Raw genomic sequence first — 22,835 nt, forward strand, 5'->3', positions numbered from 1 at the left:
AACAAACCAACCACAGCCTGTAATCAATAAAATTGTTTTTTTTAAAAAAAATATTTTTTATTAAGTTTCATCTTACCAAATTAAACACATCAAACCAATTAATCCAAATTATAACAATTCAAATCATATAATCCAATTATTTTCCAAATTATAAATTTTTGTAATCAATAAAATTGTGGCCAAAATTATGCCAAACCTCAAACTAAAATCTGAGTCATGTCTGAATTTATTTCTAGGCAGTTTTGGTGATCTTAACATGCAACAGACATCAGGGTGGGCTGACACAATTAAGATGATGTCATAGCCCATGCCTAACTACTGTATATTATGGCCTAGAAAAAATATTGTATGCCTGTGAAGAATTAAGTCTAGACTCAGGAACAGGACTCAGGAATAGCTTGCACATTTCAGGTTTCACAAAGACATTGTAAAATACTATGCAAAGGTCAGTTTAGAGTATGAATGTCAATATCTGCCCAGTGATGAATATCTGTCCAAGACAAAGGCATTACTAGAGTAAAGGCCACATAATCCCATAAACCAAATAATGGGATTATACAGGACTTTGGGGTTTTGTTTTGTCCTGGTGAGCTGGAAAGAAAAATTAACTTGTACACACTTTCATTTTGCTTGTGGCAGCTGAGGCAGAACTGCCTCTAGAACATTTGCAGATGTTTCTTACAGCTTGTAGGACTCACAGCTGTGTGGTTATGGTGCTGCATAATCTTTTTTTAACCCTCCCTCCTTTTGCTACACACTGTGATTAATCCTTTTTGAGTCCTTAAGACTCACAACCTTGAATAGTATTCCAAATTACGTCCATTTGTTAGCTAATGTTTAGATCATCTTCTGAGCCTATTTCACGCCTGTGGACTATGGCTGGCAAGAAAAGATTCATCCATGTGTCAAGTGTGGCAGAAGCATCTATTTGCATTTGTAAATTAAGTATTTGTTTGCAAGAATTAATCTCCAGTTTTCTCCCACATTAATCCTCATGTTAACTATTTCATCGTTTTACCTTTTGTGCTTGAGGATCGGTCACTGCCTTGTTTCCCCTCTCACACAACGTAATTGGGAAGCAATGGGAATAACAAAAGAGAGATACGACCTCTTCTCTGAATTTTGCAATGCACTCCTCCAACCAAAGAATGTTCACAAAACTGTCTTAAAAGAAAAGAAATTCCAAAAAAAGTGGTTAAGTTGTTTATGTACAGCAGTTAGGGGATGTGGGTGGTGCTGTGGTCCGAACTACTGAGCCTGTTGGGCTTGCCGATCAGAAGGTTGGTGGTTCAAATCTCCACAACCAAGTGAGCTCCCATTGCTCCCAGCTCCTGCCAACCCAGCTGTTCAAAAGCATGCAAATAGATAAATAGGTACCGCTGCAGCAGGAAGGTAAACAGCGTTTCCACGCACTCTGCTTTCCATCATGGTGTTCCATTGTGCCAGAAGCAGTTTAGTTATGCTGGCCACATGACCTGGAAAGCTGTCTGTGGACAAACACTGGCTCCTTCACCTGAAAGCGAGAAGAGCACCACAACCTCAGAGTCACCTTTGACTTGACTTAACCATCCAGGGGCCCTTTAGCTTTTTAGCTTTTTACAGCAGCTAGGATTCTTTATGCATAAGAATGGAAAGATTAAGACATTCCCACCAAAGAAGAATGGATAAGTAGAGTTATGGACAATGCTGAATCAGCAAAGCTAACCACTAGAATAAGAGAATGATGATTGCTTTATGGAAGATGGAAGCCTTTTTCAGACTGTTTAAAGAAATATTACACTACGGTGAATTCGCAATGAGGATTTGAACTATGAGCAACAGAAGGCAGTAGAGATTACTGTATTATTGTTAGGATTTAAGAGAGGGAAGATAAGGTGCAGCAAGGGGGAGAAATAAAAAAACACCATAGAAAATGGGATGGGAAGTAGATAAAACGCTACAAAAATCTGTTGTGTATTAGAAGGTTTACGTGAATTTTTTTGGAAATGTAATAAAATATACCTTTAAAAAAGTATTTTTACAAAATTGCACATTAGGGAAATGTGTTGGGAGCTTGTCCTACACTATACCGTCATGTGATAGACAAAAATCCCATGACTGCAATCATGGAGCAGGAATTCTAACAAAATGTGTACATAAAATGAATATATTAATGAAAAGAACATACAAAAATACAAAAACATTTTATTGGGTGAAAATGTTTGCGAAAACGTGTGCATTAGTAAAAATTGCATGCAAACACATATATTAGGAAAGAAATCATAGGAAAATCCTGATGAAGATTCATGATTTAAAAAAGAAATGCAAATTCCTGTAGAATTGTGAAGTGAATTTAACAGTGGGGAAAATGAGAAACTTAAAGAACAAAAATTAACAACCCATCCATCTCTCGTTATGGAAAAATAATAATAATCATGGCAACTTTAACTGATAATGTTGTTATATTGCTTCTGCAGGAGAGGAGTCACTCACCATTTTTGTGGACAAGCGGAAGCTGAGTAAGAGATCGGAAGCAAGTGATCCCAGCATTAACAGTACCACAGTGACACTGGAAACACTACACCAACTGGCAGCCTCGTACTTCATTGACCGGGACAGCACCCTGAGAAGACTCCACCATATTCAGATTGCCTCCACTGCCATAAAGGTATAAAAAAAGTTCTCTAGAACCACGGGAGAAAAACTGAGTTATTTATTTGTGATATATGTCTTTTACCTTGTTGGTTCTCCAAACGGCTCTGCAATATAAGTATGGCAATTCCAGATTACAGGTGAGGATTTATGGACCAGAACTCCAAGAGCCTTGTGCACAGACCCAGGCTTGCTCCAGATCTGTTAGTATTTCTTCTGCTATCTCCGACTCCTCGTGGAGCCCACTCCAGAGAGTCCTCTGCTATCTCTTGTGGTGTTCAGAGAGCATATGGGACAAAAGAGGCCTCAGAAGTTCCAGAGCTCCCACAGTATTTTGGCTCCACCACCCAGGGATATTCAAAGGCTACCTGATGGATCCTTAAGCAGGTTTCAAGTTCTACTGAGGTGATAAACTCGTGTCTGGACTGTACCACTTCTGAATACATGCAGTACACCCTGCACATGCATTCAGTTATATGAATCCCCACCTACGCCCTGAATGTGGTACAATCCAGAGACTTAAACTTGCCAGTTCATTGAGAATTTGAGATAGGATTTGGACCAAAATCTCCAATACCATATCTGTAGAATACTCCGGCTCTCTGTAAAACACATTCTTCATTTTTTATTATTATAGCTGAATCATATACTGAGGGCCAAACTAGACAAGACACCAATCACTTTGTATTTGTGTTAGTGGCTTTTAAAATATTTAAGTATATTGCAAGTACAGAGACCCTGATTGTGAGGTGGTATGTTTATTTTGACATGTTGCGCCCCACCCAGCACAGTCCCAGTTTGTGACAGGCCACGTGCACCTGCTCTTTGAATTGTTGGTGTGTATGTGGGGGGGGGGACGCAGGTGGCGCTGTGGGTTAAAGCCTCAGCGCCTAGGACTTGCCGATCGAAAGGTCGGCGGTTCGAATCCCTGCGGCGGGGTGCGCTCCCGCTGCTCGGTCCCAGCGCCTGCCAACCTAGCAGTTCGAAAGCACCTCCGGGTGCAAGTAGATAAATAGGGACCGCTTACGAGCGGGAAGGTAAACGGCGTTTCCGTGTGCGGCTCTGGCTCGCCAGAGCAGTGATGTCACGCTGGCCACGTGACCCGGAAGTGTCTCCGGACAGCGCTGGCCCTTGGCCTCTTAAGTGAGATGGGCACACAACCCCAGAGTCTGTCAAGACTGGCCCGTACGGGCAGGGGTACCTTTACCTTTACCTTTATGTGGGGGGGGGGTGAGAGCTCCCAAACTGTAGGCATGGGGCTCTCAATCTAGACTGGGATCACAGCAGGGAGAAAAATTGTTCAAAGCCCCCAGGCCAGCATCTCAATCTGGATTGGGGCCTCCATGCCATTTACTTTTAGAAAGCTAATCATACTATTGCTAATTATGTGGTTGGTATCTCATCTCATTTGGTCCCATGGTTCCATCATCAGGGCTTAGCTAAAACCTTTGCCATGGAAGAGGATTTTAAGAGACAGATGGTGGTGAGTCCATTATTTCTTCCATTATCAAGGAACCTCTTGGCACCTCCATTCTGTTGCAAGAAGGGTGTTTGTTTGCATGTATGAGGTGCAGAACAGGGTTGTGTATGCTGTGTCCAAGTGTCCACTGCAGAACCAAATTCCTCATGGGATCAGGCTGGTAGGTGTCCTTTCCGTGAGAAAACATCAAGTTAAGAGACAGGAATGTCTTACAACCCAAAAACTAGCCGTCTGCTTGTTGTATTGATTAGGGCTGCTGAGCTGGGACTTTGAGATCAGGTTGCATGCACAGGTTAGATGTTTACTGATAAATTTGGATGAAGCAAGATTGTCAAGGTACAATCTCAGTGCCATTTTACACATTCCACAAAGGCACACCCTGACTTGCCATTAAGTGTACACACTGCAGCTCGTCATGGCTTGCAGATGAGTGTCCCATTATGATACATTTTATTTATATTTTAGGAGTAAATCTAAAACAGGGGTGGCACTCACCAAATGTTGTTTGACACACATCATCCCCAGGGAGTTTGTCAGGAATAATGGGATTTGTAGTCCCAGCAATATCTGTAGGGCACCAGATTGACTGTCCCAGATCAAAAGCATTTTAGGAATGAAACAAGAGGAATGAAATGTGTGAAAGAGCCCTCAACTGCAAGTGTTTATGGCTCCTGCTTCTGTCCTGTTTATATTTCCTAACCAGCTGTGTGTAGGTCAATAAACCCAGATTCTGTGGTGGATAGTCTAAGGTTTCCTGCTATTGTTGTTATTTACTTTACAATATATATAAAGCTGGGATGCAGGTGGCGCTGTGGGTTAAAGCCTCAGCGCCTAGGGCTTGCCGATCGAAAGGTCGGCGGTTCGAATCCCTGCGGCGGGGTGCGCTCCCGCTGCTCGGTCCCAGCGCCTGCCAACCTAGCAGTTCGAAAGCACCTCCGGGTGCAAGTAGATAAATAGGGACCGCTTACCAGCGGGAAGGTAAACGGCGTTTCCGTGTGCGGCTCTGGCTCGCCAGAGCAGCGATGTCACGCTGGCCACGTGACCCGGAAGTGTCTCCGGACAGCGCTGGCCCCTGGCCTCTTAAGTGAGATGGGCGCACAACCCCAGAGTCTGTCAAGACTGGCCCGTACGGGCAGGGGTACCTTTACCTTTATATATAAAGCTATCAGCGTTGCTGGCTAAAAACAATGCATTTCAAAACTGAGGCTTTATGCACAAGTAATAGCTGCTTTGAGTTTCTTGATTGTAATAGTGGAAGATGCTTTGAAAGGAGAGTTGGGTTGTTTTTTTTGCATTTTCCAATTATGAATATTTCAGAACTTTGCATTCTATTTTTACCTTCTTACAACTAGCATCTAATTTATGCCATCATTATCATCACCTAAAACTGAGCCACCGAAAACCTGTCACACAGCTGTAGCTTAATTCTGTCAACATCCTCACTTTTGCTATGTATACAAATAAAAAAGGGCCAGTACACACACACACACACACACACACACACACACACACACTGTGCTTGATTACTCAACACTTGATGACTTGCAGCCAAATCGTTGAGCTGCCATTGTTGTAAAATGTTGTGTCTGAGGTGAGGTGAGGTGATGCAGACATTTTCCCTTTGGTGGTTCACCTATGAGTATGAAACATTCAGTAAGGCCAATTTGCAATCAAGTGATGGGCATGTTTGAAGCTGCCCCAAGTTTAAATTGTAAGCAGTTTAGCTTTTCAGATAGAGGCAGTAGAAATTTATACACAGCTGCTGGTGGAGGAAGCCTTTGTGTAGAATGGTAGTTGATGGGGTGCCAACATAATGGATTGGAGCTGCTTTGACACAGCATGATGCAGCTATGATATGGCTCCTGCGGTTGCCTGCATAGCCAGACATGTTTTGCAGAGAGGTCAACAATCACACCAGAGTCCAGATTCTAGCTACAGTTCACAGGTTCAACTGCAGGCAAGTTGGACAGATGGATCCTTTTTTCAATGCTTGTACACAAATTGCTACAGTCCTGGGAACTATTCCAGGAGCCATCTCTTAAACGATGGCATTGCCAAAGCTTGTAAGTTCATCATGGTCACTTAATTTTGTTGTCTTGTAATGCTCAGTTGATGTACAAGGCAAGAACCGTACCCCCTCACATTTCCTCTCCAGGTTGTAGCAGTAAATGAGCCTGGTTTAGGTAGGCATGTCTTCTGAGCCCAATACATTCAAACAGGAAGCACTGCGAACTGTACCCCTCTCTAGGCATTCATGAAACTGGGTAAACTAATACATGATGGGAGTGCAGGAAAAACATACAAGCTCCATCACCCCTGGTTCATGGGAAATCAGGATGTTGCATCATATTGGGAGCCTACAAAAGTAGTAGGTGGACATTTCAGTGAGCATCTCTTGCTGCAAGGGTGCCCAGGATCCATCATTCTAAATGCCTATCATTTAGACAAAGTTTGGTGCTGATGCGCAGAATGAATCACTGGCTGACATTCCTCAGATAGCCGGTTTAAGGCTTACTGCTCATCGAGTTCTGATACCAAGTGGCTCTGTGGTCTAAACCACTGAGCCTCTTGGGCTTGCCGATTGGAAGGTCAGCGGTTCGACTCCCCATGACAGGGTTGTTGAATGGTCTCTTTAAATGTGAAGGTTTATTATTGTTCCACAAGATGTGTATGTCTTTAAGGGCCAGAGCAAAAAACGAGACCCGGTTTTACAGCTGTGAAACAGTATAGCAGGTGCTGCTAAGTTGTGTTAATTAAGCTGTGTCAGCAATTGGGTATAGTATATAAAGAGCAGCACCTAGCTCTCTCAGTACCCTGGGGGATGGGTTGGTGGTTGGGTCATGCTTGTTGATATATTTAGTGTAAAAGGAGTTTTTGTTTTTGTTATTAAAACCTTGATAAAGTTATTTTTGAGTTCCTTGTGATGCATGGTCTCCCCAGCAAGCTTTCTACAGCGCAACTAAACTGCAAATAGCCAACAAGGGTCAGCTCCCATTGTTTTGTCCCAACTCCTGCCAACCTAGCAGTATGAAAACATGCCAGTGCAGGTAGATAAATAGGTACCCCTGCAGCGGGAAGGTAAATGGGAAGGTTTCCATGCACTCTGGATTCCATCATGGTGTTCTGTTGTGCCAGAAGCAGTTTAGTCATGCTGGCCACATCACCAAAAACTGTCTGTGGGCAAACACCGGCTCCCTCGGCCTGAAAGTGAGATGAGTGCCACAACCCCATAGTCGCCTTTGACTGGACTTAACAATTCAGGGGTCCTTCACCTTTAACTTTTACCTTACCGTAGACAAATGTGTTGTGGGCTATGCACTCAGTATGACTTCTCATCCCCAATGTGTGCATGTGACGGGAAGTCTGTAGCCATAACCACCTTGTCTGAAATATCTTATTAGGCCTTCCAACGTATGCATCACTCTGTTTTGAAGTGGTTGCATTTGTTTTGTAAATCAATGGATATTGTGCCTGAGGGGCTTCACTAGCAACTTGCCAGAAGCCTGAGGCCTATATTCAGTTTATGCATTCATTTACAAGAACAGACAACCTGCCATGTTGGAAACATGAAAGAGCTAACATTGTTAGGCTTCTGTGCCCAATGTGAAAGCTTTCAGGCAGAGGGAAATGTTTCAGTTATAGGGAAGATTTTTCTTTTGCTAACAGCTCCCCCCCCCCCCCCCGCACCTCTACACCTCATTGTTTTGTCTTTTTGATTAAGCTATAGTATTTTGTGCCAGACATGGCCTTCTGTTTATTTGTTTGAAGGGAGTATTGAGAAAAATTTCAACTTTGCATCCTTCATGTCTGTCCATTTAGCACAATTATCCTTGCTATTTTCTGCAGCAAGGGAGCATTGTGTATCAATGGACTCTTAACGGCATGCACTCCAACATTTCGCCAATGAAAATAAAGTAAAGGTAAAGGTATCTCTGCCCGTATGGGCCAGTCGTGTCCGACTCTGGAGTTGCGCACCCATCTCGCTTAAGAGTCCGAAGACACTTCCGGGTCACGTGGCCAGTGTGACAAGCTGCATCTGGCTAGCCAGCGCCACCCATGGAAACGCCGTTTACCTTCCCGCTAGTAAGCGGTCCCTATTTATCTACTTGCACCCGGGGGTGCTTTCAAACTGCTAGGTTGGCAGGCGCTGGGACCGAAAGACGGGAGCGCACCCCGCCGCAGGGATTCGAACCGCCGACCTGACGATCGGCAAGTCCTAGGCGCTGAGGTTTTACCCACAGCGCCACCTGCGTTCCTTCCAATGAAAATAGGGACATCCAATAATGCTAATAATAATTTATACTCTGCCCATCTGACTGGGTTGCCCCAGCCACTCTAGGTAGCTTCCAACATATAAAAAACATAATAAAACATTTAAAAAACTTCCCTATACAGGACTGCCTTCAGATGTCTTCTAAAGGTTGTATAGTTACCTATCTCCTTGGCTCGGGGGTCATATGACTCTGTACCCTCCAACAATTATCTGATTAATATAGGGACATTCTAAGGAAAAACGGGACATTCTGGGATAAAATCAGAAACTGGGATGGCTTCTGTAAAATTACACACTGTAGTGCCTTGCATGCATAAGAAGTTCCCTACTGAATCAGACCAGAGGATGCTGGAAGAGATACAAACAAGTATCTTCTTCCTGCAAGGACCAACCCAATGTCTATATAAAGTCAAACACCCCGTATTTTGAGGTCTACTGATTCTGATCCCATCATAATTCATAGCCAATGATATCCTTATGGCATGGGATGGAGAAGAAGACTTGGTTGCATGCAGAACCATGTATTGCAAAGAAAGCAATGTGCCCCCAAACATTTAATATATCCCAGTCATTTCTGTCTAACTCCTTTCATTTCTTTCTTTCTTTCTTTCTTTCTTTCTTTCTTTCTTTCTTTCTTTCTTCATTTTCTGTTGGCGATACCAGATATTTAGATTGTTATACTTGTTTCACATGCTGTGACGACAATATAATGCCGTGGAACATGCTGTTCTGCCATGAAAAAGGAAGATATATTTTTATTCTGTTATTTCATGGGCTTTCAGATGCCCATTCCTGGCCCAAAAGCATGGAAACTGTGGCATGAGCAGGCTAACAGTTAGGTGCCGTGTGTGTGTGTGTGTGTGTGTGTGTGTGTGTGTGTGTGTGTAGGGAGTGCAGGAGTTCATAAATCAGTAGCCACTAACCTTTTTTTTGGCTCATGGTTGCATTTTCAAAATACACAAACTGTTGTGGGTATCTTGCACACACCTGCATCTACTCTGCAACCACTCACACTCTCTCCCTCAGTTGGTCCTGAAAAAGGCTTTCTGTTGACTATAATAAAAGGCTTCTTTCAAGAGGGACAGGAGACATGGCCCTGTGGGCACCAGAAGAAGACTCTATGGGCACATGTGTTTCAGTGGATGCCATGTTGATGCCCTATTACTCAAGTAATGGATTCCTTAAAGCCCAGAATGTTCATGAAGACCTATACATAGTTCCACAACTATCTACTTTGTATGCATACATCAGAGGGAGTATAATTGCATTTCCCCCCTCGTAAGCTTTGAGGATACCGAAAAAAAGCATCGCTCATTTTCTCAGCTTAACTTTTTGACGCTGGTCTTAATTTGTAACAATAAGCAGTGACTCAGATATTGCAGATAACAGTGAAATTAATCTGTTTAGAGCTGTGTTTGCTTCTCCCCTCCCTTCTCTAGCCTTTATATGTTAGCCTATTTATGAGGAATTTATGCTGAGTAAAAATTTCCAGCTGAAATCTGACATTTGAAGCTATATTGATCTCTCGGTGCTGGGTGAAAGAAATAAATAAAGCACATTAATTCAAACATCATAATTTACATCCTCAGTCACCGTGTAATTGTAAGCCCTATGGATCTGAAAAGGAAACTAAATGCCCTTCTAATAATTTGGAGGCTTTGCAGCTTTTAAAAGATTCCAAATCCTATATTGATATACTGGTTAAAATTAATCTGGGGTTTTGCAGTTGGAAAATGCTTTTCAGGCAGAGCATTGGCAGAGGAAAAATACTGGGGTGGCTGTTTTGGGATTATTGAAAAATGACTTAATTGCTATTTTATTTTATTTTTTAGACAAATGATTAACTATTTAGCCAGGGTTTTCTTCCTTTTCCCTCCCTAGCCCACAGGCTACTGAGAAACCTCCTTTTCTACCCTTCCTATCGTTTCCACGCAACATAACTGATTTATATTAATACCATGCAAATCTGCAAGGTAGGGGATCAGGAGAAGGGCAGTAGCTGGAAATGGGGATATTTCTGCCTTGCTGAAAATTGGCATTCCATGTTTGAGGTGCTTATCTGCAAAAATGAATGTGTAACATTCACAAGAGCAGTGCTTTCTGATTGGTTAGTTTGCAGCCCGGCTATAAGCCTGAATGGCTTCCTGCCCAAAGTGTTGACAGACTTGCTATTACTTAATGTTTTCCATTATTCCCATCCAAGTGCTGAGCAGATTGCTGCTGCTTATCCTAGATCTCCATCTCAAAGCTGATTGGTTTCATATTTCTCATCATTTCACCCTGTCAAAAGGTCGACTGGCTTGCTCTTGCTCTTTGGCACTGGGTCAGAGGACCAAAAAATTGTGTGTCCTTTCCCATCCCGTGCAACTGACTTGCAGCCCAATCTTATGACACAGTCGGCCTACGGATTGCAATGGACTTAGTTGTGCCAGAGGATCACAACAGCACACTCTACAGTAACTCGCCGCTTTTCTTTCTGAGATTTTGAAATAATGCTTGAAAACGTTTGCTTTATTTGCAACATTTCTCTGAAGAAGCAGAGCATGGCTGCTCTAGAATACAAAAAATAAAAAATAAAAACCAACGTTTGCATCTCTAGTTTGGAGATAGGAGCCTTGTGTGGAACCTGAAGTTAGCCTACACATCCATGGCTATACTTTCATATGCATCCAGTCAGCACTCAAAATTTGCCACACACCTTACCTGTAGAGTTATATCTTGGGTTACAGACACTTCGGGTAGCACATTTTCGGCACTCGCGCATGCGCAGACACACTTAAATCGTGCTTTGCACATGCACCGAATCACAAACTGTGCGTGCGCAGACGTGGCGCTGCAGATTGCGAATGCTGCAGGTTGTGAACGTGCCTTCCACACGGATCACGTTCACAACCCGAGCGTCCACTGTACTGAAGCATTGTGGGGGGTGGAGAGATAGTGACTTGCCTAAACAACCTACTGAATGCATAGTGGAGATGAATCTCTTCTGTTCATTTTTATTGTTTATTTTATTGTTTCTTTGCTTCATTTCCTCCAATGAAAACATGATGAAAGAATATATTGGCATTAAGGACTGGTGTGTGTGTGTGTGTGTGTGTAGACTAGCTAGTTATGTAGAATACAGGTAAGGTAAAGTATAGGGATGCAGGTGGTGTTGTGGTCTAAACCACTGAGCCTCTTGGGCTTGCTGATCAGAAGGTCGGTGGTTCGAATCCCAGCGCTCTGTCCCAGCTCCTGCCAACCTAGCAGCTCGAAAGGACGCCAGTGCAAGTAGATAAATAGGTACCGCTGTACCTATTTATCCTGTACCGCTGTACAGGAAGGTAAATGGCATTTTCGTGCACTCTGGTTTCTGTCACGGTGTTCCAGAAGTGGTGTAGTCCTGCTGGCCACATAACCCGGAAAGCTGTCTGTGGACAAACACCAGCTCCCTTGGCCTGAAAGCGAGATGAGCGCTGTAACCCCATAGCCACCTTTGACTGGACTTAACCATCCAGGGGTCCTTTACCTTTTACCTTTACCTATATAGAATATAAAAGGGCACTGCTGGCAAATGTTGGGATATGCCACACTGGAAGAGGGGCCTGTGAATGAACCCCTGATCTTCTGAGTATGCCGACATCTCCATGTCTGACTTGGAACAATGCTTTCTTAGCTCCTGCTCTCCAAAGCCTCTTGTCCACCTGAAATATGTTGATGGCATCTTTATTAACTGGACTAATGGACAGCAGGTACTTGAGAAGTTCTACAAAGACTCCAGTAACTTTCATCAAACACACATAGTGTGTTCTGTACCCAATTTGGAAACAAAAATGGGACAATGCAGGATTTGCATAAGTTTTGCTTCAGAGATAAGATCAGGTAATTCAGAAAGAGAGAACCTGGAAATATATTTGAAAGCATCTCTAGATCATAGCACAGGCAGAATTTGAACTTGAGGCTTCTTGATTTGCAGCTCAGATTCAGTGCCACTACATCTCAATAGTTTTGCTAGGCTTGAATGCTGAGGATCAAACCATTGTCAGATCATAGATATTATTTTCTCTCAATAAATAAATACATAGCTAAGGAATGAGGGATAAACCCAATGCCTATTGTCATTGTTATTCCTCATAATTGGTGCTATTTGACCATGTTTTTTAGCCAAATATCCTATCCCTTGGCCATCAGGTGAATAGTAACAGTGTCATAGACAACATTTCATAACATTTTTTTCATGAGACATTTCAATTAATTCCATAATAAAATGGATTTTCTTGCTACATCATCCTTAAAAATGCCTGCGCTGTAAGTCATTGTTTCTCTGGGCAAAGTCAATTGAACTGTGAATGCGATTCAATTGCCATTGATCTATTCAGTAACCTTTGTTCTCAGAGCAGAATTCCACCAGCCTGGATATGTAGGAATTTGTATTACCATTTCACCTCTGAGATACTGAAGCTAAAGAATAACTTTTCTTCTGATATCTTTCTTTCCTTCTTTTTTTTAACCTTCAAACAATTAGAATTGTGTGTAGGCAAAACATCTTGCCTCCATAAGTGTAAATGTCTGTAGCAAGTGAGGTTGTGCACTATTGTGGTCAGATAAATGCTCCATAGTGGTGGTGATCATTATCTGTGTCATTTGGGGTGGAAAGGAACAAAACAAAACACAACTCTTTCCTCCTGCACCCAGATAAATGATTTGGGATGATTATCACACCTGAACTAAGCAAGCACAGGGGCGAGCTTATTGGTTAGGCCATGATTTGTACACATAACATGCCATTATATGTGTAGTTCCTCATCTAAGCTAGGCATATGTATATTGAAGAGTACATTTGTGTATGTATGTTTTTATCTGAAGTGCTGATTGTGTTCAATGGAGGAGGAGGAGGAGGAGGAGGAGGAGAAGGAGAAGAAGAAACAAGCAGAGTTGAAACCTCTGGTCAGAAACCAGTTTTACCAGTGGACTATTTTGAATGAAGATTGGTTAATAGGTCAAACCCACCCTCTTGCAAAATTGCTTGTTGACTGATCTAATCATGACCCTCACCTTTACTTCCCTTCTCTCTGTGCTAAGCCTAACAGGATAGTCTTACCCTTTGTTAATCCTTTTGCATCTCTCTCCTTTGTTCTCCTTGATCCAGTACTACCTCATGCATTTTCTAGAGCAAAGGTGGGGAGCTTGCAAATTGCTGGTTGTTTTTCAATTCCCACCTGTAATGGTTCTAGGGGTTGCTCGTGCGTAAACCGGTGCAACGCCTGGCTTGGTTGCCTGAGTGAACCTTTTCTGTCCGGACAGCTGTCTCAATCACTGGCAGAATCCGTCAGTGGGCGTTTCTTGAACTTCTTCCAGCAAAGAAGCTCTTTGATGCCTAGTCTCCTCCTACTCTCCCTGCATGGAAGCCTTCTGCGCAAGGAGGGTGTAGGCAGCGGAGGACCCTTATTCTCCCCGCTGGTCCCTGGCAAGGAGTCATGGGACTGCCTCACCGATTCCCCCATCTGTCCCCCTTCTCCACTGGTGCTACGCTGATTCTCTTCCCCAGAAGATGGGCTGCCTCTCCCCATCCCGGGACGCTCTCTGGAACCCTTCTGGAGCCCGCTCTCTCCCTCCGGCAGTTCCCTGACACCACCAATACTAGACAATATGGTCACCAGCCAGGGATGGTGGGAGTCATAGGTCAGCAACCTTTGGCGGGTCACAGGTTCCCCAGCCCTCCTATACAGCTAAATATGGGGAAACACCCCTGTATACATCTATGTACTACGTAGATGTGCTACATAACTCACTTCCTCCAAATAGCTTAGGGTTATCCCATTTTATCCTCTTGCAAGGCAAACTAAGGGATAGTGTTTTGATAATTTCCTTTCTTTCAACTTGAAGCCATTGGTTTGAGTCCTACCCTCCAGAAGAAGAAGAAGAAGAAGAAGAAGAAGAAGAGGAGGAGGAGGAGGAGGAGGAGGAGTTTGGATTTGATATCCCACTTTATCACTACCCTAAGGAGTCTCAAAGTGGCTAACAACCTCCTTTCCCTTCCTCCCCCACAACAAACACTCTGTGAGGTGAGTGGGGCTGAGAGACTTCAGAGAAGTGTGACTAGTCCAAGGTCACCCAGCAGCTGCATGTGGAGGAGCGGAGACGTGAACCCAGTTCACCAGATTACGAGTCCACTGATCTTAACCACTACACCACACTGGCTCTCAGAGCAGGAGAAACAAGCTTCCTCCATCTTCCATGTGATAGCACTTAAGATATTTGAAGAGACTATCATGCCTCCTCTAGTTTCCTCTTTGTCAGGCTAAACATACTTAGCTCCTTCAAACTTTCCTCATAAGGCTCAGTTTCAGACCCTTGATCATCTTGGTTGTTCTCCTCTGCACACGTTCCACCTTATCAATATCTTTCTTAAATTGTGTCACCCAGAAATGGACACAGTATTCCATGTGTGGTCGGACCAAGACAGAATAGAGTGGTACTATTACTTCCCCTGAGCTGGCAGATGAGTCCGCTATGCACCTGCTACAGAATCTCTGCATATAGCAAAGAGTTCTAGGGCTTATGCTCTGGTTATGCCCCCTAGCCCAGTCTCCTGGGCCTTGCTGTCACCCCACATGAACTGACAGCCTGCCTTAGACCCAACACTCCCTTGCAACTGCTCATTGCATTGGAAGATAGGTACTGGTTGACAACTTGTGTCTCAGTAAAACTTTTTTTAGGCGTTTATGGTACCGAAGTAGTAGATGAGTAACAACGGACAGTGATCCCGGATAATCTGACTGTTTCACTGGAATCTTCTTCAGCACAACTACAAAAGAATTCAAATATGAAACAATGACCTGTGTACTTTGTTTCAACCATAGACTTATTATACTTCTACGGACTTTCAAAGACTGACAGACGTGTGTTCAATTGATTTCAACTATATTAGAGAATTTACAAGTGCACAGATTTTGTTTTTGTTGTACTAATTCATGTATATTGTGCTGTTTCTCCTGATAATAGCTTGTTCTGCTCACCAAAGAAACCAAATTCTCTCATACTTTACCAGGGCAGAATGAGCTGAACATAGTAGATATGGGTAGGGAGTTGGTTTAATTAATTTGAAGTCCCTCCTACCCTTTCTGTCCCGCCTGTGCTCCCACCACCCCACAAAAGGTTGGCTCCTCCTGTCCAGTACCTTAGAACGATTAGTTTTTTTTTCAAGTCATCCCCTCTTAAAGGTAAAGGTAAAGGTACCGCTGCCAGACTCTAGGGTTGTGCGCTCATCTTACTCTATAGGCTGGGAGCCAGCGCTGTCCGCAGACACTTCCGGGTCATGTGGCCAGCGTGACAAGCTGCATCTGGCGAGCCAGCGCAGCACACGGAATGCCGTTTACCTTCCCGCTGGTAAGCGGTCCCTATTTATCTACTTGCACCCGGGGGTGCTTTCGAACTGCTAGATTGGCAGGCGCTGGGACCGAAAGACGGGAGCGCACCCCGCCGCGAGGATTCGAACCGCCGACCATGCGATCAGCAAGTCCTAGGCGCTGAGGTTTTACCCACAGCGCCACCCGCGTCCCATCCCCTCTTAAACAGCATCAATAAATGTGTTTTATTATCCAGTGTGTAATACCCTTTTGAATTACATCATCTGATGACTAATTGATGTTTGACTGAAATTACAGAATCCCAGTTAGCACATTCAAGCCTTCTCTTGGGCCTGTGGTTCAAAACAAGCACATTTGCAATGCAATGTGGGGTTTGGCTTGAAAATATCTGATATACTTTGAATGTTCCAAACAGCTCCAGTTCGCTGAGCTGCTCACAGGTGTGGGGAAACTCAAGGCGAGATTGCATCAACTCATATTCTTTTTACTTGTGATGTGTTAAGAGTTAAGGCGGGGTGTGAAAGATGCGTGGCTGCTGCTTTTCGGAATCAGACATGCTTCTTGAAATTGATCACTTCTCCTCATGGTCTGGCAACAGGACCGAATTAAACTGAAAGCTGATTTGCATCTCCATTTTTGAGATGTTAAAAAAAAAAGTGCTGTGCTGAAGGTTTCTCCTGTGCCTTTTGTAACCATTTCCCATCAATTTATGAGACAAGCAATTGCACCAGAAAATTATTAACATAGAGAAGAAATGTCAGTAGACTTACCACAGGTGGGCTGCAGGGATTTTTGCATTCATTTTCAAGGTGTTTGTGTGTATGTGTCCTTTCTTCCATTCTACAAACCCTTTCCCCAGTGTTCTGACCTCGGCAGCCTTCCCGGGTGCCCACATTGCTTGCAAATGCCATATTATCCTCAGCTGGGCTTTCTTGTAACCCTGGGATGTTCGGGAGACTGCCTACTGTGCACTTGACATACTTTCATTGTTTTTCTTTTAAGTGCAGTCCTTTTACTTTTAAAGAAATCAGTGTGCATTTTTTTTAAGATAAAAGGAAGGACTTCCCTTAAAAATGAAATCTACAGTAGTACTGATGTAATATTCTCTGTAGCCAGTCTCCCATGTTTCCATTGTTTTAATTAAAACTCATGGGAAGACATCAGTTTCCCCTATGGGCCTTTTCCAGATCAGGAAGTGCAGGCACCTGGGGAGGCTGCAAAGAGCTGGAGAAAAGTTTAATGGAAAGGAAAATATGCACCCCACCCATGGCTACCTGACACTGATAAGGTAAACTCAGCCCTGCACCCACTGAAAATTCTAAAGAAAATGTTGTAGGGTTTTTTTAAAAAATAAAAATAAAATCTAAAGTGCCTTGAAAAAGAGGCCAGGACAAATTATAGAAGCCTCTTCCACAGGAGAAGTAAACTTTTGATAAATTGGGTGGTAGACTTCAGCAAAGCACTACAAGAAATCACAGCAAAGTGACTTTTCATTACTTACCTACGTGGTGAGGCCAGTTTGTTTTATCTGTGTTTTACTGCTGGAAGGATTGCACTCTTAATCTTACAATATTTGCCTGTACACCACAATAATATTTAGCATTCTTAAAAGGAAAAGGAGTTTCAGTGACTGGCAGTGGTTTTGCACAGGTCTTCAAAGAGAAGCAAAGCTCTAGGCAAGAATGTTGATTAAGTTGTCGTGAAGAAGGCAGGGATACAGGAGAACTGTCCCAAAATTATTTATACCATATTGGAAGTACTATACATACATAGTACAGAATTAGCATTGTCCTTCATTTTGAGTTACTTTTATTGAAGCATGTTTAAAAGCAAACATTTCTATTCCTATCCAGAAAAAGGCAGTGTCAAGGATATTTGAATAAGCAACGTTTGGCATAACACGAAATGATCAGTCCACTATGTTGGCTTTTCCAGTTAGTATATGAGGGATCTCAAGAGAAATTGATATATGATATATGATATATGATGAAAGGTCACAGATAGAAGGACAACTTTAAGGCTAAAGGTTGAGTGGTTTTTGAAATGAAAGCAGTCAGACATGTCCTTCTTGGCTGAACAGACAAGAAGAAGCAAAAGGATAAGTTATTAAATTATGGCTCAGCTATAATGTAGCCATCACAAAGTGAGTTCACTTTCACACAGGTTAATGAGACAGGGTTCAAAGAAAGGCAGCTCTGCCAAAATGGGCAATGACACTACTGGAAGAGCAGTGAGTACCAGTGCAGACATGAAAAGAGACTGTCAGGGACTGAATTGATGAAGAGGACCAGGGGGAGGCACCAGCCGGGGAACCCCCTAGGGATGCCTCAAAGGAGGAAGGCTCAGAGCCTGGGGAGTGGTGATGGGACACTGAGGACAGGTCAGAGGGTGATGGGAGGGGAGGGGCAGAATGCTAGGATGTTGAAGAAGGAACAGGCTTGAGCGAGAGAGAAGAACCAGATGCAGAAAGCAGTGCAGACTCAGGACATGAGGCAGAGAAGGAGGGGACAGAGGCTGTAGAAGCATCCATGGAGCTTGCCTTTCCTCTTGTAGTAAGCTCCCCTCCCTGCTTGTCTCCAGGGTCATGAAGAGCTTTGTGTGTGGCAGAACAAAGAGCACAGGTGGCCCCTCCCTAACATAGTTTAAGGCTGCTTGGGAGACATCCAGATGGGGAGGAGACTTAGGGGGAAGGAGGAGGCAAAGATCTTTAGTCCTGGCAACTGTTTCACGGGGGCCAGTCCTGTTTGTAGGCATTACTGCCTGGTATGCTCTTTTCTTGAATGAAGAGCTAACTTTTTCTGTTTGTCTCTGCATCTTGAGTGCTGACCTGCATCTGAACCAGCCCCGACAGAGACTGAATACTGGAGGCTGCATGTAAAACAAGCATCAAATATTTACTTTTGACACACCTTTGAGAATGAAACAGGGGTATCATTGCAAAATGAAAATGCTGACACCCTGGTTTTAAGCATATTTAAGTTGGAAGCAAGTCCCACCACATTCCACAGGGCTTACTTCCAAGTGAATGGGGGTCGGGTTGGAAGCGCCATTACGCCAGATTTCATCTCATCTATTTTTCTGAATTTGTAAAATGCCCAACATTATGACAATAGGTCTCTGTGTGGAGGGGAGGGCATCTCTGTGGCACTGCACATCTGTGGTGCACTGTCAAAGATGGCAGGGAACTTTTTGCCCCCACCAGTGTTTCCCCAGATGCAAGCACTTGCATGGGAGAAATGGAAGTTAGAGATTGAGGTCTATGGCTCAAAGGACAGCAAGTTTCCTTTGCCCCATAGAATATAGAGGGAACCACCACTCCATTTGTATTGTCCTTTCCTAGGTAGTTGTGGTTGTTTTATTTTACTAGCACTGTTGCCATTTTAGTTATTGTCAGGGAACTGTCCTTGGTTCAGGAGGGAGAGAGGAAAAGACGGATGGATTACAGAGCGCCCCCAAAGATCGTGGGAAGCAGCTCCTCCTCAGAGGAGGAGAGTAACCATGCCACCAGTGGAGAGGAGCTTCAGGGCTCGGAGGAGGCGAGGTGGTGCCAGGGCACCTTGCCTGGGCAAAGCGGGGAGGAGAGAGGTCCTCCGTTACCCACGCCCTCCTTGCACAGTAAGCTTTTGCGCCGAGACGGGCATCAATAAATTACTTTGCTGGGGAAGGTTTAAGGACTGCCCACTCACGGATTCTGCCAGTGAATGAGCCAGCCACGGGAGAGTGAAACTCTGGACAGATAAAGTTGATTTTGGCATCAAAAGCAAGGCTTCACAGCCGAGCAGGGAGGTATTTGCCTACTTGCTCTTGAGCAACCCTTTGGAACCTTAACAGTTATGTTTTACTATTTTTATCACTTATTTTCTCTAATGGTTTATTTTATTGTCTCCCTCCATTGAATCTGTCTAGTTTTGTTCTCTCATTCTGTATAGAATTCTGTCCATTTTTTTCCTTCTTCCCATTCTCATTCTCCTTCTCTCCCTCCCTTCAAGAGGTGAATTCTGGTGCCACTGGTGTGACCCAGCCGAGGTAAGGTTACTACCCAGTTTTGTGTCAATGTGCCAGAATATGATGGAAGCAAACAACTGCAGATCAAGCATGAAATATTACATCTTATGACAGAAATAGGGCAGAGGAATGCTGAGGGCATTAAAGAAAGTCTCCTAAGGCACAGCTGTCATTGAGCTTGCGAAAGGAGAAGAATAAGAAAGCTGATGGACTTCAAGATGTTTGCGAAGCTACTAGTAACAGGAGGGTCTGCAGAAATATGCAGGCATACCATCTTTGCTGCACATTTAATGACTACCGTGGGGTGAGAAAGCGGCAAAACTAGAAAAATAAAAACCAATATCTCCAAGGGCAATATTGCCCGCTGATATCACAAAAATTCAGTCCTGCCACATGGCTGAGAGGCAATTACTTACTGCACATATAATCGGGTCATTATCACTGTGGTTCTGAGCTTTAACTTAGTGGAAACTGTCGGCATTTCCTCATTAATGCCAAACGTTAAGAGCTTTATTTCTGGGAATTGAAAACCCTGCTGCCCAAGACAACCTGTGCTGTGATAATCTTTGGAAACAGCTCACTTGGGACTCGGTCGCCTGTCTCACATCAGCCTGCTTTATGCTTCTTTTGTTATTGGCACTGAGGGGGTGCTATACAGGAGATAGGATATTAAGCAAGTTTGCTTTTGATTGTTTGGCAGGAAAATTGAGGCTTTGCATTATTATTATTTTTGCTGTGCTCTCTGCGCCTTCTCCAATACTACTGTCTGGAATATCAGGACTAGGAGTGTAGAGGACCATGTTTCCTAGCTCCTTCCCAGTCTCAGGCCTACCCTGGCCAGCTTTGTGCTTTATTAAGCCCATGCCTCAATGCTGCATTAAACCTTGAAGCACCTTCGCCTCTCAGAATGCAGAGGGGCCATCTCATTGTTCCTTTCATAGGGATTCTTCTAACCTAGGTGTGCACTATTTTCAATCTTCATCAGCCATGTACAGAGCCCAAGAAAAGTTGCAGCTTAAGCACATGTGCTGTAGAGGATGAACGGGAAGGTAAGTAGTAATAATAATAATAATAATAATAATAATAATAATAATAATAGAAATAATAAATAAATAAATTAAATGTTATTTATACCCTGCTGTCCCCGGCCAGAGCCGGGCTCAGGACGGCTAACACCAGTAAAATTGCAGTAAAAACATAATGGGGGGGGGACACCAATTTAAAATACAGGTTAAAATGCAATTTAAAATGCAGCCTCATTTTAATAGTAGCCCATAGATCAAAACCATAAGGGAAGGGAAACATAAGGGTCAGACTGAGTCCAAACCAAAGGCCAGGCGGAACAGCTCTGTCTTCCAGGCCCTGCAGAAAGATGTCAAGTCCCGTAGGGCCCTAGTCTCTTGTGACAGAGCATTCCACCGAGTCGGGGCCACTACTGAAAAGGTCCTGGCCCTAGTTGATACCAATCTAACCATCTTGTGACTTGGGACCTCCAAAATGTTGTCATTTGTGGACCTTAAGGTCCTCCATGGGGTATACCAGGAGAGGTGGTCCCATAGGTATGTGGGTCCTAGACCACATAGGGCTTTAAAGGTCAAAACCAGCACCTTAAACCTGACCCTGTACTCCACCAGGAGCCAGTGCAGTTGGTAAAGCACTGGATGAATGCGATTTCGCAGCAAGGACCCCGTGAGGAGCCTCGCCATGGCATTCTGCACCTGCTGGAGTTTCTGGGTCAGCTTCAAGGGCAGCCACGCATAGAGCGAGTTACAATAATCAAACCTGGAGGTGACTGTCGCATGGATCACTGTGGCCAGATCAGGGTGAGAAAGGTAAGGGACCAACTGCTTGATACGGCGGAGATGGAATGAACTTTGTGCTGGCCAGAATGTTCTCTTATACGATCCCCACTGTGACGAAAGTGACTTTTGTAAGAGCAGAGACATGGCCATACTGGGGGTACAGATGAACTTTGTTTCACACTGAATCAAACTAATGCATGGGAGTGGGGCATGGACTAACCTCATCTCACACTACTGTGTTTCCTGGCCATGCCCACCCATCCATCCCCACCAGCTTCGCAACGCACATGTCTAGATATCAACTGCTATTAAAACTTATTGCAGATGAATTAAATATTCATGTTCAGATGCAATCTACTCTGCATAGCCAATGCTGGCACAAATTATAGGGAAGGACTCTTGTGTCTGTTTCCCAGAAGCACCAGCCCAGCCCCAGCTGGAAACAAAGGGCTGTAGTCAACATTAGAGTAGACACATGGAAAGGAATAGATGTGACTAACTTAAGTCCACTAATGTATGGAAGTGAGAGCTGGACCACAAAGAAGGCTGATCGCCGAAGAATTGATGCTTTTGAATTATGGTGCTGGAGGAGACTCTTGAGAGCCCCATGGACTGCAAGAAGATCAAACCTATCCATTCTGAAGGAAATCAGCCCTGAGTGCTCACTGGAAGGACAGATCCTGAAGCTGAGGCTCCAATACTTTGGCCACCTCATGAGAAGAGAAGACTCCCTGGAAAAGACCCTGATGCTGAGAAAGATGGAGGGCACAAGGAGAAGGGGACGACAGAGGGCGAGATGGTTGGATAGTGTTCTCGAAGCTACCAGCATGAGTTTGACCAAACTGTGGGAGGCAGTGGAGGACAGAAGTGCCTGGTGTGCTCTGGTCCATGGGGTCACGAAGAGTCAGACATGACTAAACGACTAAACAACAACAAATCTCTCTCTCTCTCTCTCTCTCTCTCTCTCTCTCTCTCTCTAATTTTTATTATTTTTTGTTTTACAATTAAAAGTACTCATTTTTACATCCTTAAAATATGAACAACTTCCCTTCTTCTCTTTGAATTGATGACAAAACTGGGTTTATGTATATAATGTATGTATGTATTGTTTCTGTTGGGGTTTTTCGCATTTAAGAAACAGAAGGGGTGTCACGGCTAAAATGGCCGCTGTTTCTTTAATGCGAATAAAGTCGGGTCAGCATGACTCAGCGGCCTGCAGCAGGTTGTATATATAAAGTGAGAAATGTTCGTTTGTGCTGTGGCTGGTGTTTGGGTTGGTTGATGCTGGTGTGTAT

The 22,835-nt window shown here is 43.8% G+C and overlaps 1 protein-coding gene across 2 annotated transcripts in view; it reads left to right on the forward strand.

Moving 5' to 3' along the window:
* The window catches only part of BRINP3 (BMP/retinoic acid inducible neural specific 3), a 278,609-nt gene that overhangs the window by 165,010 nt on the left and 90,764 nt on the right, over positions 1 to 22,835 (forward strand). For both annotated transcript variants that reach the window (XM_079981344.1, XM_079981345.1), the window contains exon 4: positions 2,457 to 2,647. In XM_079981344.1, the coding sequence (XP_079837470.1) occupies positions 2,457 to 2,647 (191 nt within the window). The remainder of the gene's footprint in view (positions 1 to 2,456; positions 2,648 to 22,835) is intronic.

This window comes from Podarcis cretensis, assembly GCF_951804945.1.
Source record: "Podarcis cretensis genome assembly, chromosome: 6".
NCBI classification, from domain to species: domain Eukaryota; kingdom Metazoa; phylum Chordata; class Lepidosauria; order Squamata; family Lacertidae; genus Podarcis; species Podarcis cretensis.